The sequence below is a fragment of the Corvus hawaiiensis genome, chromosome 6, assembly GCF_020740725.1.
Source record: "Corvus hawaiiensis isolate bCorHaw1 chromosome 6, bCorHaw1.pri.cur, whole genome shotgun sequence".
In the NCBI taxonomy this organism is placed as follows: Eukaryota; Metazoa; Chordata; class Aves; order Passeriformes; family Corvidae; genus Corvus; species Corvus hawaiiensis.
Window position 1 is genome coordinate 61,809,237 of NC_063218.1, and position 17,973 is coordinate 61,827,209.

General features: G+C 38.6%; 1 protein-coding gene across 3 annotated transcripts in view; it reads right to left on the reverse strand.

Annotated features, from left to right (window-relative positions):
- NELL1 (neural EGFL like 1) overlaps window positions 1-17,973 on the reverse strand; it is a 293,487-nt gene that overhangs the window by 5,231 nt on the left and 270,283 nt on the right. Inside the window, exons 16-17 of one of the 3 annotated variants that reach the window (XM_048307246.1) lie at window positions 13,687-13,827; window positions 4,835-5,028 (exon numbers count right to left, since the gene is read on the reverse strand). In XM_048307246.1, the coding sequence (XP_048163203.1) occupies window positions 4,835-5,028; window positions 13,687-13,827 (335 nt within the window). The remainder of the gene's footprint in view (window positions 1-4,834; window positions 5,029-13,686; window positions 13,828-17,973) is intronic. The other 2 variants (XM_048307244.1, XM_048307245.1) reach the window with 2 other exon arrangements.

Genomic DNA, 17,973 nt, shown 5'->3' on the forward strand with positions numbered 1-17,973 from the left:
AACCCAGGTAAGGTCACAGGGTGCATACATCAAAGGGCACATCTTTGGCTTATCAGTGTATTCCATGCCAATAAGGACTGGATCTTGCCTGTCATAATACAATGAATACCAGTACTATCCCAGTTTCTGTCAGTGCATGGATCCAATTCTGTCTTGAATCTGAAAACACTGTTTGCCTGTCTCCAGCCAACTGAATTTAAAAGCAGTCAATATCTCAGTGAAATACAGTGAAGCAATTTCATATCTCATTGGTTACATCAACAAACTCTTCAAGCGGTTGCCACTCTAATACATATAATATTTATTTAGCACTATTTTGACAGAATGTACCACTGTGAAGAAAGTAAGCTGAATAAAGGTGGACCCTTTAACTTAATTAGTGCAAAATATAGCACAATCACAGTAGCACTAATTGTTCTTTATTCTGACCTCTGTGTCTGTCCCACATCTGGACCTACAGTACATCAGCTTAAAGATAAAAGAACTTATCATCATTCATTATAATTCAGTACATGTATTACAGAGGGCCTGGATAAAGCTATATTCTGCTTTGCATCACAACTATACTATTCCTAAAGCAACTTCATTCATTTCATTGCAGTTTTTCCTAGCCTAATCAGAACCTTGTTCTGCGTCTATTATCTGATGTAAGGAAGAAAATTTCATTGCACCAAATATAGGAACACCCTTCAATGCAAGGGAATTTATTTCCTCTGATCCTTGAAAACAACTTATTTCTAATAAGAGTGAATGGAGCCCAGGATGTCTTTTCCAGAGGCAGACAAAACAGCCATAAGCAGGATAGGATCACAGAATGGTTTGGGTTGGAAGGGACTCTAAAGCTCATCTTGTTTTAATCCCCCTGCCATGGGCAGAGACACTTTGCACTAGACCAGGTTGCTCAGCATGTAGCATGGGGGAGGTGACTGCTTATTATTTGATGTAGGAACCAGGGTTTGGTTCCTGTTTTAAAGCAAAGCCAGTCTTGTCCACAATGCAACATAGACAAAATTAGCATCAGGGAATCACAATGCCATGTCAGCTCAGTGTTACTGCTGCATTTCATTGTAGTTTTGAATGGATTAGAATATTCCTTGCCACTGCAAAAATAATTAACATTATTTCTTATGCCTAACAAGCAAAGCTGAAGACAACATTGAATTATGAGAAAGTAGAAAGCATGCCAGGTTAACATGGACCTGAACCACTTTCGCCAACTTCAGGGCATATATTACTCTACAAGCTTTGTTCAGTGTTGTATCAAATTAAGTATTCTGTACTAGCGGCTAGATTGCCACTTCAGATGTGGGAGGAGGGATAAACAAGCTTTATCTCCTTACTCAGCAGTCTGAGTAAATCATAAGGAAGAACAGCAGTAGCCCATTTCCTCAGCCATGGGTTCGGGCAGCTGCAGATGCACATCAAAAGCCAGCTTAGCCCAGGAGCTCCGTCAAGATGACCAGATCCAGGCGTGTGGGGCTGTGACAGGAATCCAGGGAGCCTCAACCATGGCAGTCTCTCTCCTCTTCTATGCTGATTAATAATGGCTAACAACAGCCCGTCTGCTTAAATCCAATTCAGTTTCTAAGCTTTCAAGACCAGTTTTCAAAATTGCCCTGGTGACAGTGCTGTTAATTCTGTGCTTCCCTGAGCATGTTTTTACATTGCCTTTACTCTCCATATTTCAGAACACTGAAAAAACCTGATGACTTTGCCAGAGAACTCTTGGTAATCATAATACACTGCTAGTCTGTTTTGTCTGTAAGCATCTGTGTTTTGTGTACAACCTCATTAGCTCTATGCCTTTCAAAAAACATTTTTATCCCTATACTGCAGTGACACAAAGCCTCTTAAGCTACACTATCTCATGTGCATCTTTGCAGCTCAGCAGGAGCCCTGAGAAATACATAGAAAATTGAGAAATATATATAGAAAACCTTATTTTCTTTAGGTGAATAATAACATACAGCATCTTATTACTACCTCTTCTTTCCCACCTTCCTCACTGAATCAGTTCTACATTCTTCAAAAGTGGTATGAACGTAAAATCATTCTTATCAAAGGAAAAACTGACACACAAGAGAATCACTGTTAACCACTGGGTGGTTCAAGTTTTCACAAAGCCCCAAACCCAGTTTGGACAGAAATCAGACCCTGCAAAAACCAAACCACCAAATGGTTCTCACCCCCAGGAACACACATTAGCTTGGACGATCCCTCTGCTCCCAGTGCTGTGTGTATCTCCCAGGCTTTTTTTCATAGAAGGAAGGGAGGGTTGTCTTAATCAGAAGACAGACTCGAAAGCCCAGATATAGCCACACTGCACACCCAGGCTTTGCTCTTTTCATGAGAGAGCACAATAGCTTCCCACCCCAAATCCTACCAGCCTTAAATCTGATGGTCTATTAAATCCACAACAGTTCAGAAAGATACAAGACATATACAAGACATGTCAAATATACCTAAGGAACAGTGTTCATTTATAGTTTTGAGAATTTATGATTTTGTAAACTTTATGTGCATTTAGATGAACAAGAATGGTTTGAAGACACTGGGTCTGGTAAAACACTGAAATACCCTGTGCTTCAATAATGACACTTTGTTTCATTATATAAATGAAGCAATATAATTTCCTATATTCCACAGTATCCTACTTCACAAATAGCTTTGAAGTTCATTAAGTAAGGTATTTAATTTCCTTTGCACCAGATTATAAATGAAAATATTTTAAAGATGGTACCTATGTGCTTCAGGCAATGAACAAAATATATCCGCTTGACTTTTGCCAGAATAATTATAGCAAAAAAAAGCCAGTTTTATTTCAACAATGAAATGCTGACTTGCATCCTGGATAAAACAAGTAAGTAGGATCATTGCAAAGTTTGAGTAAGTAGTATAAGGAATGGTTTAGTTACGTTTCGCTCTTTTCCTCACTGCAAACTGAGCAGGCTGCAAAAGATCAAGCAGGGCCAGTTCTCCATGCAACTGCATGAAAAGGAGAGGTTTGAGAGGTAGTCTGGTGTACTGGAAGCTATCAGGATGTATAAAAATGTATTTCATTAAACACTGAGTGAAGACTTTACATTCTGCCTGAGATGTGATAGACAAGGAGCTCTTCTTCCTGTTTCCCCTGTTCTATAGACACGAATTTGCTCTTGAAACAGGCAGCCACTGGAATGAAATTAAATGCAAATGCTAATTCACAGAGGGAAAAACTGAAGTGAGGAAGACACATAGCAAGAGTCATAACAACAGTGTCAAGCTTAGTTTAAACTATGTACTAGTTAATCATTTCTGTATTTTCATATACTAGTAACAACACTCAACATAAGAAATACCATGCAATGAGAAATGGCAAATAAAACAAATTACAAGCAATCTAAAATGTGAATACTAATAGTAATAATTCTGCAAAGGCAGACCAGATGTCTTCACATATATTAAACTATTTATTCTATTGACTGCAATCCTTTCATAAGCCTGCTGGTTCCCCAGGATTACCGTAAAAGCTTGATATATAGTCAGTAAACTTGTACACTTCAGCTTCTGAAAGGAGGAGTTTTAGGGAGCTTGAGGCTACTTGAAATAACAAATATAGCAACTAACAAGAACACATTCCCTACTGAGCCCAAACCAGCAGTGTACTTTTTAGGTTCTACTCACTCTGAAGTCTTAATTTTTCCTTGCAAAACACATTTGCAACACACCACTGCAAAACAGAAAGGATGAGGCTTCCAGCTTCTTGCAACTTCAAAACACCTCTTTCCCTCTGTTCCCCCTAAAACCCTCTCATGCTTCTCTGGCTCCCGAGCATTGAGACATGGAGACTGATAGGCCAATTCCCATGCTCCATCTTCAGCTTTTCACAGAGGTCACAACCTAATTTCACTTGAACTGGGCCTATAGTGCTCTGCTGCGCCTTTGGACAGCTTTACCCATGCTATGAACGAATCAGTGCAACGTGACCATAAAAAACCAACCACATCTCAGATTAGGGTGTTTCTCTAAAATTCTTCTGATTTCAAAGACAGCATTCCTCTGTTAACAAGTGGAAATCAAGAAAGCCAAATGTTTTCTAACTTGGTGACCATACTCAGGAAAAAAAAAATCCAAAACATAATTTCCAGGGGAAAAAAAACCCAACAAAAATCCCCACCCTGATCTAAATGTTAACTCCTTAAGGTACATCCACTGATACTAGACCTGGCCTCTCCAAACATACAGAGAGAGCTGCACTGCTCAAGTGGGAGAGCTGGCAACACAGCCAAGCTGAGATGAGAAGGAAAAAGCTGAAAAAGCTGGCCTTTGCCCTTCTTCACTTTGAGGAAATTAAGTGCCTGTTGCTGGGTCTTCTAACCTTTGACTCAGGCTCAGACCTTTCTTCTCACTAAGTTAATTCATATGTATTCCAAGCAAAGGGAAACACAGCCAACAGGAAGTTGAGAGATGCATACTCATATGAAAGAGAAATTAAAATCAGTTTTCAGCATTTCCAGTAAGCGTGCTGGAACCTGCACATTGTGTTAAAGGGTAATGCAAGACCCTCTTTGAGGCACACTCTGAAATGCTCTGGCCCACAGGGTGACATTGTAGAAGCTCAGAAAGGTTAGCCATTATTCAGTTATGTGTGTGGTTGTGCAAAATAAGAAAAGAAATGCCTTCCCAGAAGAATATCCCCATCCCAGCTTCAGAGTCTACAGCAGAGCTTACCTTTTGTCTCAGTGCCTTGGGCTTAAGCTAACATTTTTGCCAACAGTAACACTGCAATGTTGGGTTTCTGACACAAGCCCAGAGAATTAAAGGACTCCTGAAACTCAGGCCAGCTGGATCTCACCTTGCAGGAGCAAACGGAGCATCTGTCCTCTCTCAGGGTCCACACCTGCCCGTTCCGCTTGAAGCCGCCTTCATGGGGACAGTCTCCAGTGCAAGATGGTCCAGAAGGACAAAGGCAGTCAAACCCTCCTGCCAGGTTCACACAGGCTGAATCATTCCAACAGGTGTGGATCTTTAAGGCACACTCATCGATATCTGCAAAACAGCAGATTTATAAAAGCTTTGGGCACATTTTTCATGGGGCAAGTTTTATTTCTGCATTAAGTAATTATTGCTTATTCTGCCTTGCTGGTGGACGAGGGTGCATTCCTTTCTATATCTTTCATATTTACTCGGTAGACTTTAAGCACTGTTAGGTTATTCTTCAGCATTTATTTTGATTCTACCAAGAATTCTTAAAATATCTCCATCAGGTTTAATTGTAAATGCTGAGTTTGATGTACCTAGTGGAACCATATACCAGTGACAAACTTGAACCTTCAGATAAGGGTGCATACTCATTTCCCAGTGACTGGAAACCAGCAAGGAGAGTTGACTTTCTGTCAACTAGACCACTCTCTGTTCTGGGTTTTACATCAAAATAGAAGTGCATTATTCTTCATAATTTCCTAGCACAAGCAACATTCCCCACACTAAAAGCAGTCAGTTGCATCCTTTTCCCATTGCTGGAAGGTATAAGCAAATTGAAAAAAAAAAAAAAAGGAAATAAAAAGAACTCTGAGGCACCTGATACACACAAAAAAAGTGCCTTAAAGCTATGCAGTATGATTTAGCAATGACACAAAGAATAGGTGACAAGAGAAAATCATTATACACCAGAGAAAAGTGAATTACAGCATCCCATTAAATTTGCTTTTAGAGGGTAAAATATGATTATGCAATATGAATTTATCTAGGGAGTTCATCCAGTGTTCTTTTTCTTTCAATGAAAGCTATTTGATTTTTAAGCACATTGTTAAAAATAGGTGCTTCTTTCAGACAATAAGTTTGGACTTTTCTTAAACAATATATTGACAAATTGTCCAGATGAAATACCAGTAAACCAGTGTCTTTTGTTCCCACATGAACAATGAAAACTGCAAGCAACAGTGGAAGGAAAGCTGGAAAGAAAATCCTTTAGAAGCATGTGATGGTTTCTGTTGTGATAGTTCCAGAATAGTATTAGATGAATTCAGAAAATGCAAGGAAGAACCACAATACTTATCATTCGAAATGACCTTATTGCTAGGGTGAAATTTTAACTGTTCAGTACTACCCAACGATACTTTTAACTTCTCTCTAAACCAAAAACTTCAAAAGTATTTACAAACAACAGTTTCCTGAAGTCTAATTTAGGTGGGATGTGATGGCCCGTTGCCCTACTTTTTGGACAAGTGCCATGGCTTCACATGTCATCACCTCAAAAGGTCCTACCTTAAAAAGACTTTAAGAATTCTCTCATTTTGGTGAAAGAAACTCTTTATAACAATCAAATCACTAAATTCAGTCTGGTCTGGATAGTACAATTTCTGATTGATTTCAATTCATAAATAGTCAAGGAACAAGTAGAAATGTGGTCATGCCCTTGGATTTGATTAAATGCAAAAATCAGTCTGCACAACCGAGTCAAAGCTCTGGGCTGCCAGAACATGACTGTTTCTTGTTGTGCTTATAGATCCAAAGGGAAGCTGGAGGCAATTTCACTGCCTTCAGAGGGCTTCACTCCTGGGCTAACCCATGGGCCAGTCCTTTGTCAGAAATGTTCCCAGTGGCCTGACAGCATGACTCAATTGCTCATCACTCTGACTTGCCTAAAAATGGTGCATTTTGCTGTCCTGAAAGTCTTAATTCCCAGAAAAGAACATTATTGCTCTAGTGCACACCTTAGCCATACCTGAGTACTTGAAATATTCACTACTGGTGGTGTAAAAGGTGCAGTACTAAGAGAAATTAAAACTTGTAGTTCATTTTTTAACAGGTGCCAGAGTATGGCAGGAAGTAAAAACCATGAAGACTGACATGAAGAGAACTACGAATGAACTGGTATCAAATGAATTATATCCAAATAGCTACTGTAAAACTTAGAACATTCTTAAAGATATGCCATTTTCCTTTCAATAGACTTTACTTGTATTTTTTGTTGAAAACAAAGGTATAAATGAAGCATTCACTTTGCCTTTGGTGGTTTCAACAAGCATCATCAGTATTGCCTTCCCTACCACATTAAGAGCTCCTTGACGATAATCTGTATAGGATGTAGTAGAATAACAGTGCAGATTAGAAGGGTAGCTTTCACAGTTCAAAACTAAAAGGATTTCACAGATGAATATAAAGCCATATTGCCTACAGAGTTGCATTTAATTGCTTTACTTATGACACTGAAATCTAATTCTGTTTCCATGTAATTTAACAGATTTATGGAAAGCCAGATGTTAGCAATTATAGAAACTAACATTATTCATGTTCTCAGTAGTACAGACCTGTTCACAAAGCCAACCTAATCTCTTATGCATATGCAGAAGGGAAGAACCCCCTATTTACGTACCTCTGCTGCTGTTCTCCATTTAGCACACATAAAAAGGATGTCCCCATTACGAGCAGCCCAAACTGGTAAATGGCAGATTCTTGACGAAGAATCAAGCAAAGCATGGACATAAATTCCTAATTGCTACACAGCTTTTTGGTTCTTTATGCAAATAATAGTTTATTATTTTTTTTATGGCATTTATTATTTAAAAGTTTTAGTCATTAATCAGATATAAAAGGCTTGGACACTGCACTCATTTTCAGCTGAACTTTTACCAGAACTAATTTTCTGAGAATATCCCTTCGGCAGTTTTTCTGTTGTCGCTGATTGCATTTCCTAAAGTCAGAACAGACATAAAGTCAGAACAGACAATGTTACCAGTAACTTGAGGGAAAGAAGTTATAAGCATAACATGTTTTTGTCCCTGTCATTCCTTCAGCCTTAAACCAGATTGTGGGGGTGGGGAAGGAAAAAACCCCAGCCAAATGCTCCCACATTGTTAGCTCTCAGTTAGGTACAGAAAGTATTTCATTTTAATGGAGATCAAATGGCCATATCAGTGTGAGATCAGCATGTAGGGGGCTATGCAAAGCATGGCAGAAAATACTTGTATTTAGTGTGAAATTTCTCTTAACAACTGGAATCAATGTGTCAACTTAGGTGTTGAAAAATTAGCCCAGTCCAAAACAGTAATTTAGTGAACATGAAAACTATGACAAGACTTTTGCACTTAGCTTATTTTTGTAGTACTCAAATCCTTGCTTAGCTCAAATTTCCCACATCCCCTCAGGTTTCATTTGCTTTCCCGCAATTGTTCTCAGAAGATGCAGGCTCAAAAACGGAACATTTAATGATGGGCACAGCAAAACTGCAGACAAATCTCATTTCCCATTATAACAACACAAAGAAGGAAGGAGATAAAATAATAATTTATAAATCAAGCCACTTTGAAGAACACTGGAAATAGCAAGGAGACTCCATATTCTTTCCCTATATATAAAGGACAAGAACAAAGTGTCTGTCCTTAGGTTTGGAGGGATTAGTCTTTCATGTATCCTGTCAACCTATGGAAAGAATCTGATTTTCACACCTGAAATAGGATTTTGCAATTTTATTCATTATACTGAAATTCTCTGTGGCAAAAACCTACTAATCAACCCAAATAAAAGCTGCAGAGTTTTCCTTCCCCTCTCCAGACAGTTCCTTTTCAACGAGAAGTGAGGATGTAGGTGAAACACCCGTATTGAGCAGAAACTTGCTTGTACTGCAAAGCCTTATGCAATTTTCTATCAACAATGTATAGCCAGCAGCCAAGGGATTGCTGCCAAGGCATGCTGACCATCATACCACTGACCGAGATCTTTACTCTTCAAAAACTCCAGGCAGTGCTTCTATAAACAAATGCACAACCATACGTACCCGACCATACACATTTTAGCAACCAGTCCCATTTTGTGGATGAAAAAGGAAACAAACCACCCAAGACATGCTCATTTCCAACATACTCTCAAAATACATGGATAGCTCAGTAATGCGGGCAGACAAAAAACCAGAAGCAAAATGGAAGCAAATAATCCCCTGAGATGCAATTTCCTTTTCCATTCTTTTTGGCTGTAATGAGAAGTAATTTGCCTCAGATATTATGAGAGGTCCCACGGCCACTGCATTTGAATCGGGCAGAAGACAAGCATGACTGTACATATCAACACAAGTTCATTAACTTGGTTTCACTGAAATTTTAAATCAATTCCTAGCTACTTCATTTCTTAGTTTTCAAGGCTATTCAGGTTTTAATTGTAAGACTTTTCCATAGCACCTTAATAAATGTGTACAAGCAAGCAATGCAGTGTGGTGCTCTGTATTATCATGATAAGCTGTTGCAGAAGAAAGAACCCTACTAATGTGCTAATTTTAACTGTTACGGTACATTAAACCATTACAGTATATTGTTAACATTAAAAATGTATGCTGGGCTCCCAAACCAATGTATGTACAAGTTAACTAAACACTGTTTTGACAAATCATTTTTCACAGGCAACCTGTCACTTAATGATTTCTGCCTTCTTTCTAAATCAAAGTTATTTGGAGGTGTCTTTGAAAAAATATCACCAAACAGAGTAATTTTTATCTAGAAAATATTTTATGTAGAATTTTTATTCTATAGAGACATAAAGGTCTATTAAAGAACACTGCTTAGTAAATTAGATTCTGAATATAGAATTTACTAAAGCTTTCTAAAAATACAGAAATGGCTAAACACAATTACCTTGAAGATATGGAACACAACTTTCTGTCAGATTACAAAAATTAGGATTTACTAAATGGAAAGTAAGTAAGATAATGTTTATTTTACAGGATAAAATCTACTGACACCAACTCTGATACTGTGAGCTTTAAGAAATTCTATGAAGTTCTATAAGCAGCACAGAACAAAGTTGTAAAATAGTAGGTTCTAGTTGGTCTTGGATACTCTGTACCATGTGCAAACCTTTCTGCCTACATAGCACTTCTCTACCAACAGACAGGAAAGCAATTCTCAGGTATATGGGAAGATTTTCAAAGGATGGGTCTACCTTTTTGTGTGACACCGAAAGGGGGAAAAAGAAACAAAACCTAATGTCCTTTGCTTATGCTTTCTAATCTAGATAAGAGACCCCACTGCAGTACACCATGGAATACATGAAAGTTTCAGGAACTGATTTAAAGCCCACTCAGGTTTGACCCTCAAGCACTGCTGCACCCAGATTTTGTGGGAGACTAATCCCTGTGGAGTTATCTTTCATGAGCTCTTGAGTCCTACATTTTTCCAGCTCTCATTTCCCCACAGTAATCCTGCAGTAAGGTCTAGCTATACTACCTTTAAGGCAGAAATAAATGGTGAATCTGGATCCATGTTAAGCCTGCCTGAAAAATTTGTAGTGGTTCTTAAAGAAAAAAAAATAAACAAAACCTGACAGGTACTGCTGCCTTGGTTGTTGTTCCTTCTGTGTGTGCAAGTCCCAATGTAGGGACCCAGAAACACAAATCATTATGAAAAAAACCAAAATCAGTAAATCTGCACTCCAGGGTCTGAACATCACTCTACAGACTGGAAGCACGTCACTTAGAGAGATGGAGATTCCAAAGTATAATTTGCTTTGCTCTTTTTTTAATCAGTAGATAGTCACAAATGCTGCATCACATGACAGCTCACTGTTCTCTATGAAGTATTATTGCTTCTTTACCTCAGAGTGCAGCAAAGCTCCTATTACAAAATTTAAAAAAAACCCAACCAACCAAACAACATAGCAGCTGTAGCCTACAGGTTTTAATTGCCAAGCAAACTTTGGTAGCAACTTCATACAGCAATTGTCTTTTGTCTGCAAGCAGTATTCTCAATAATACATTGTGAAAGACCAGGGCCTCATAAAAACACTCCTGTGGGAAATCAAATTACATTCTCTTAATTTGAGCCTGCTCACCGTCACTACATGAAGCTGACATCTTTGATAAAAGCTGTCTTTGGTTGATATTTTGAGCAATAAAAGAATTTTCCCTATCTTGAAGGGGCCTGGCTAAGCCACACATCCTTATTACCCAGGCTTTGGTGCAAAATTATGACCTTCCCTGCCACATCTACTGATTTACACAACTGTCCCTTGCCAGGTGACAGACTTCACTGTTTTCTCTTTGTCAATGAGAATACAGCTTTTAGAAGCACTGAGGTATCACAACACTTCCCAAATAGATGCTATTTTTCTTAATGTTTTGCAAGCACTGCAGAGACAGTGTAAGCAATGACTCAGCTCTAAGACCACCTACATAAAAATGGAGGGAAAAGAGGTTAACCAATATATACATAAATGTATCCAGCAAAAACAACTGGCTGCCTGTGCATTGGGCAATCTGTCAGAGATGAGTACTCCCTCTCACTGTCTTGTGATCTTCTTTTCTTTATGATTATTATTAGTAGTAGTGTTTATTGTTATTATTTTGTAGGGGAGGGTTTAATCTTATTTTACTTATGTTTTCAGCCTATTTATTGTTCTCCAAGTTTGTCCTTCAGGGAGGAAGAAGAAATGTTTCAAAACATACTGAAAGACAATGTCTCATACCCATCTCATGTACACACTACAAATTCAGTATACAATACACCAGGAAAAAATACTGTTGCTAAGCAGATGAGCCCTCTTTTATCTGAAATAGAGTGAAAGACACCGGTTCTGACCCTAAATGCTCCACCATGCAAACAAACTCTGTAATGTGATGTATTAGCTAGAATGTGCAATGTTTTCTCTCTGTTGTTTTAACCAATTCTTTGTTGCATTTTAAAATAAACATCATGGTTTGAAATTTGTCGATATGGGCTAGCAGAATCTTCCAACTAATTTTTTATTATTTTATTTCATTATACTGGTGAAGCAAACTGGTTTATTTCTCTTCCTCACTGGTACCCTGCAGCAGATGGTTCAGAGAAGCTATTTCATTAAAATAACTCCACTAATTTCACATTCTGTTTACAACTTGCATATGGCAAGATGAGCACCTAACCTCACAAACTTCCAGCATGCTGTGCAGATCAAAATGAGGGCAGTGTGTTTTCATGAAATCTTATCCCTCCAGTCTCTACCAGAACACAGAACGTTTGGGGCTTCTTTTTGCAGCATCCAACCCTTCAGCAGTGATACAGTGCAAGCAGTACTGACCTTTCCAGCAGCTGAGCCTACCTGGGGGTCATCCACAGTCCTGCCTATGTGTCTGTCTTCTCCTGACATCAGCTTGGCTCTTCATCTTCTGCTTCCCAAATCAGCTACACCAGTTAGGAGGGATGGGGCTCCCCACGTGAGTGGTACAAGTAAGCACCAGAAATGCTAAACATGCCTCTCACCCCCAGTTGCCTCAGGGCTTTTTGAAGGTTATATCATGTTGCTTTGTCTTCTCATAAAGAAGGTATCTTCAACATTGCTCCATTCATCACTCATTTTACAACATTCAAATAAACCAGAGGAGAACTCTTAACATTTGAGAATTTGTTTAGAAACACATGACTTTCATCTATTTTATCTATGGAATCATGAAATGCTGTAAAATTTGCCATTTTTTACACAGCCACCCTCTGAAGAAGTTCACTGCTCTGATTTTATTGAGCTCCCCATCAGCTTAGGACAATGTGTAAAAAAATAATTTAGCTGGACAATCTACAAAATATTGCTTTGAAAATCACTATTGTTCCTCTACATTTTTAAATTATTATACTACCTTATCCCAAGTACTTCTAATAGCCAGAATTCATAAAAGATGGGAATGTTTTTTACAAGTAAATTTATATAGTTTTGTTACAAATTGTTCTTTTAATTTTTATTTCAATTACAGACTTCAAATCACAGAAAACACCCTTTGAAGTTATGGCCATGATAAATGAAATTTACAGCATTAAAAAAAAAAAAAACCACAAAAAGAGAAGAAGAGCTTTTATAGAAATCTCATATAACTGACTAGAGATGAAGTAACTGAAAGTCCAAAGAAAAGACATAACACTATGAGCCAGTTGATCGTATCTCTACAGAAGTTAAAATGGGATCCCTTCTAAACAGTTTTAAACTCACCTGATAAAATACCACATAGAAATTATGTGTAAGGCAAATAACTGAAAAGGTGGAAAAACTGTAAGGCAAGGGTAAGGCAGAATTACCATCTTCACTATGGTTTTACTGCTGCTCACTTGCTGTAGTGGCACCCAGAGTCCTACAGCCAGTCGAGGGCACACAGACTGCAGGAGGCAGCATTAATTCCTCATGAAGCCTCATCCTTTGTCCTCCCATAGAAACAACTGACAAACCCCTTTGCATCCATTAAAAATCCCTCTCTGTTCATGCTCTTGGGACCTTATTCTGCAAATATGGTGCATAGAGAATTTGATGCTATTTGCGTAATTCTAAAAATTAAATTATGAAGATGCTGAAAAATGGAAAACAAGCAAACCAAAGCAACACAGACATACCACAGATATGTTCTTCTACCACTCTGTTGAAACCTGGAACTGGAAAACCACCTCTTCCCCTTTTGTGGCCAATTATGCTCCCCAGCAAGTGCACTTCCACTTCAGGTTTCACAGCCACTTGCTCTGCTAAACAGAGCAGTGCAGTAAGTCGCGCTTTGGATCTCCTCCTGTGGGAACCCCTCAGACCCGTGCAGTGCCATGGCCCAGCACCCCTGCGTGGCTGCGGGTGCTGGCAGACATGGACATGCTGGGTGCACCCCCGTTCCGGCCTGAAACACAGTCACTGCTCAGGATAGCGGCTCGACAGTCACTTGGGAACACCATGCACAAGGAGGGAAAAAAAAAGGCTCTACTGATCATTGCTTACCAACACAGGACTCTCCGGAAGGAGAATAGCTTCCATTGTCATGGAAACCGCTTCTGCACTCACAGTGGTACCACCCTGGGAGGTTAACACAGCGTGAATGGTTGTGACACTCAATGATCCCCTCTGCACACTCATCAATATCTGCCTCAGAGAAAAACACAAGCCAGCCAGGAAATTAATTTCCTTTGACACCAATACTGTAGGTTTGTTTTTTAAAAAATCTTATTGGTTTGGAGTTTTTTTAAAGATTTCCTTTAATAGATGGATCAAGGTTTATTACAGTTCCCAACAACAGACATTTAAAGCATGACTCACATAACAACAGTAAAAATTAACAGTAATACATCATGTAATCTGTTACAGACAAGACATTCTTTTACACCATGATTTGTTAAAAATGCAAAGCAAACATGCAGATTTTTTTGTTCCTTATTTGTTTTTTTGTTTGTGTTGGGTTGCTTTTTTAACTCAGAAATTACATTTGTCTGTGCACTTAAAGCGTTGCAGAACAGGTTGTCCACTGAAAAGGCAGTTTCAGCAATATTCCTGATTTACAAACTGCATGTTCCAGGACACCTTGGAAAGAAAAAGCATTTTCTTCAGGATTTGTGTTTCTAGCATTCAGCTGCGATATTGGCAGCTACCTGGAACTGAAGGTGCTCAGAACACTTCGCAAACACTGGTTAATCTCTTTTGTTTATGTTATCAAAATAAATACCCAGTACAAGTGTAACAGCGTGTGACAAACAGAAAAAGCAGTCCACGTTTCAGCTGCAATAAAACGTTTAGCTGGAAAAGAGTGAGGCAAATGACAGCAAGTCTGTAGCAATGGAAAGATACAGCATGATGAACACCTTGCTGAGTTTGAATAAATGTGCTGTTTTCAGAAAGGGGTTTCTCAAATTTCTGTAACATGTTTAATAGAGACCTCGTAATTGCCAGTAACCTTGGCTAATCATGGCTGGCACCTGGCTGCTTCTCCCCTTTGAGCATTTTTCAGCACATTTTGTGGGGTTGTAATTAAAGTTAGCAAATTAATTATATGTTAACCTTGTGGTAATTTAAGAGGCCATTATATTTTCATTCCTCTATTCAGCTCCAGCTGCTTTTTTTTTTTTTTTTAGATTTTGGACAATTTTCAGCTGTGTAGCTTATCAATTAAAAGGAGAATCAAATTATTCCTAAGTAATTCCCACTGTCACCCACTGAGATTTTTTTTCTTGGCACACTTAAAATGTGGATAAAATTGTGCACATCAAACAAAAAAAACTTGGTGAAAATACGTTTCGAAACTACATTTAGCTCTACATGCATCAAAGGGCAAATGTCTCATGATCCTGATGCAAGACTGAGTTAAGGTTATTAACTAACCACAGAGTGTAGCTTTTATCCCAATTTCCAAAATACATACACCAATATGCTTTCATGGACTGCACTGGAGTCATGTTGATGTACGTGGAAATTGATTTGAATGAAGTATCCTTCAGCACTATCCCATTTTCTTACATCTTACAAGCAATACCATAGAGAAGTTCGATTTTTCCTCATTTCAGTAACAATATTTAGTCTTGTTGAAATATGGCTGAGAAACCTAAAAAATGCCGTTTTCCAAGATTCGTGATTGCCCTCACTCAAGCATGAACCAAGTTATCTACATAACAGGGTCATAAACACTATTTATTTCTAGCTTTATTCAGCTCCCATCTAACAATAAAGTCAATTTTTAAATGCTTTAAGATCTGTCACTGCTGCCACCTTTTCTGTACTTTTTACTTTGTGGAAGCTAATTTTAGTGTTAAAACACTGCACGAATCTAGCTGTCCATCAACAGTGAGTACTGCTTGCAAACTCAGACACTTTCAATTCATTACAGCAAATGGAATTTTTAACCATGATCTTTTCACATGTCATGGCTGATGAAACAAGTTTAATCCTATTTGGAAAGTGAATGACTTTGCTACTGCAGGTCAATCGCAAATGAGTCCTCCTTCTTACTTTCCTTTCTTTCCCAGTGCTGGATTGGAGGATGTTCCTTTTTAAAGACTGCTTCCTTGTGTCAGTCCTGTACTGGACTTCTATCTGTTCAATTTTACAGTTTTAATTTACAAAATTAATAGAGCGTTCCTAAAGTTCATTTCTAAACTTAAGCCCTTTCAAAAGTACATGATTTAGGCTCATAGTAAAGGACACTAACTGACTAGCAGGTTACTTTTCGGAAAGCCTGTCTGCCAGGGTACCAAAACTAAGCAGCACTTTACTCAATAGAGGAAGAGCAGTTAGGTTATGTCTCTACATTATATCAAAAAGTAAAATAATACATAGAATTCTTTCAAGACTAGATGACTTTACTGTGGCAGTACCATGCCTGTTACAGCTTTTGTTCCCTGATGTGTAGGGAGACACTAACCAATTTCTTCAACCAGCAGAGCTAGGAAAAAAAGACTTGCTTTCAGTCTTACAGGTTTCTCCTTTACTTCCTTCATCTCCTTAAACCAGTGGAGCTATGCCAGCTTTGGCAAAGGACAAAAGAAGCTGTGTGGGTGTTTCGGGAAAATCTGCCATGACAGATACCACTGGTGTGGAAGCAACTAGTAAAAAACTCTTCAAGCTCTTCTTCCTACCACTGCCTCTCCTCCTGTGGTTAAGCTCAGCACTCCTCCTTGCTCCCCAGCCCAGCCTTCTCCTGCATGCAGGTGCTGATACAGGCTGGGAGGATGGTGCAGGAAGGAGAATGGGGAAGCAACTCTCCCTCTGCTTCTGCAGCAGTCAGGGTTCCTTTGGCAGCACATCACTAGCAGCACCATGTGATATGGTATGCATGAGGAGCAGTGCCAACAAGGAAAACCCTTAAAGGCATCTCCACTTACCCAACACGTTACTGTTTCTTGAAACGGTGCACATAAACACTAAAAGGGTTGGAAATACCACAATGAGGTCTGTAAGCTTCTCCTATGATCCTGTGCGTTATTTGTTGCATGCGTATAAACACAGGTCTGCAGGAATAGGGAAATATTGTGGATGTTTTAGAAATTCAGATTTAGGATGCTCAGAATACCAAGAGGGAAAAGCAAATAACAGCTTTATAAAATGGTACGCCATATACCATGACATTATTTAGTTCATTTAATAGACCATTTCCAGCTAGACATCCTGTGTCTTTTCAAAACACTTCTTTTGAGGCTTTCTTCTGCACAGAAAAATGTTGATATACATAAGAGCCAGTTCAGGGAATTAGAATCAATTCACTTATCTTCATCTTTCCTTCTCCATCTTTAGATTCTAGCACTATACTTGCATACTTGCCTCAGGATAAAAGTCTTTCTATCCAAGCCTGGTTTGGGGTTTTGCTATAGAATTTGAGTTATATACACACACTATTTTTGTGTGTTTTGTGTGTGCAGATGCTTACCAGAATGTGCTACCTGTACTTTCTTCTTTAAGTTATGTTATATATGAAATAATAGTGTACAATTCTGACCTGTGAGTGAAAACAGTGTCAAAATTCTAATCTTTTTCAAAGGAGCACATTAAAACCTGATCAAAAATTCTGTCACTTCACACAGGCCAGAAGAAACAACTGGTGGGCATCTTTTGGCTGTGTTCCCATGCTGTAGGTGTTGCCTGTCCTCAGTGCTGCTGGCAGCAGGACGGGCAGTTTTGTATGGGCTTTCTGCATGCCTGTGTTAATATCTAGAAAGTCTGAAACTGAGTGCTTGTGAGAGCCTGCCAGTTTAAGGTTTCCTTGGGAACTGAAAATTTTCATTGTCTTAATTTTCCTCTGCAGTCTCTGGCTAAATATCTGCACTACCTTTGCATTAAGGGTAGTATTTTTCACTTCTTGCTCTAATGCAACTTAAGAAATGGCTGCTCTTACCACCATGAAACTGTTTTTCTAGGTTTTTTTCATTCAAGCCGTGCTATAACATCCATGTAAAAGGAGATCTCGTACAGACCATCCTGTTGCCTGCTTTTACCCCACTCAGTCATTTAACTACCATTAGTAGAAAATTGTTAATGGATCTGGCAACACTCCACTATAGTGGCTTTGCAAATGCTCAAAATCGCACATTTTTGTATTGAAGAATAAAGACACCAGTTGGTTTTGTATAAGCTCTTGCAGGATGTTAATCCTGTCCTTTAAGAACAGGTCCATAATTTTTACTTTTAGCATTCCAGCTTCTTGCATTATTCACAAAGGTATTTATGCAGACAAGATAAATAGGGTAATTTATCTCAAAATAAAACACAATGGCTTCAGAACCCTGTGAAAAAGTAAAATTAAAATAA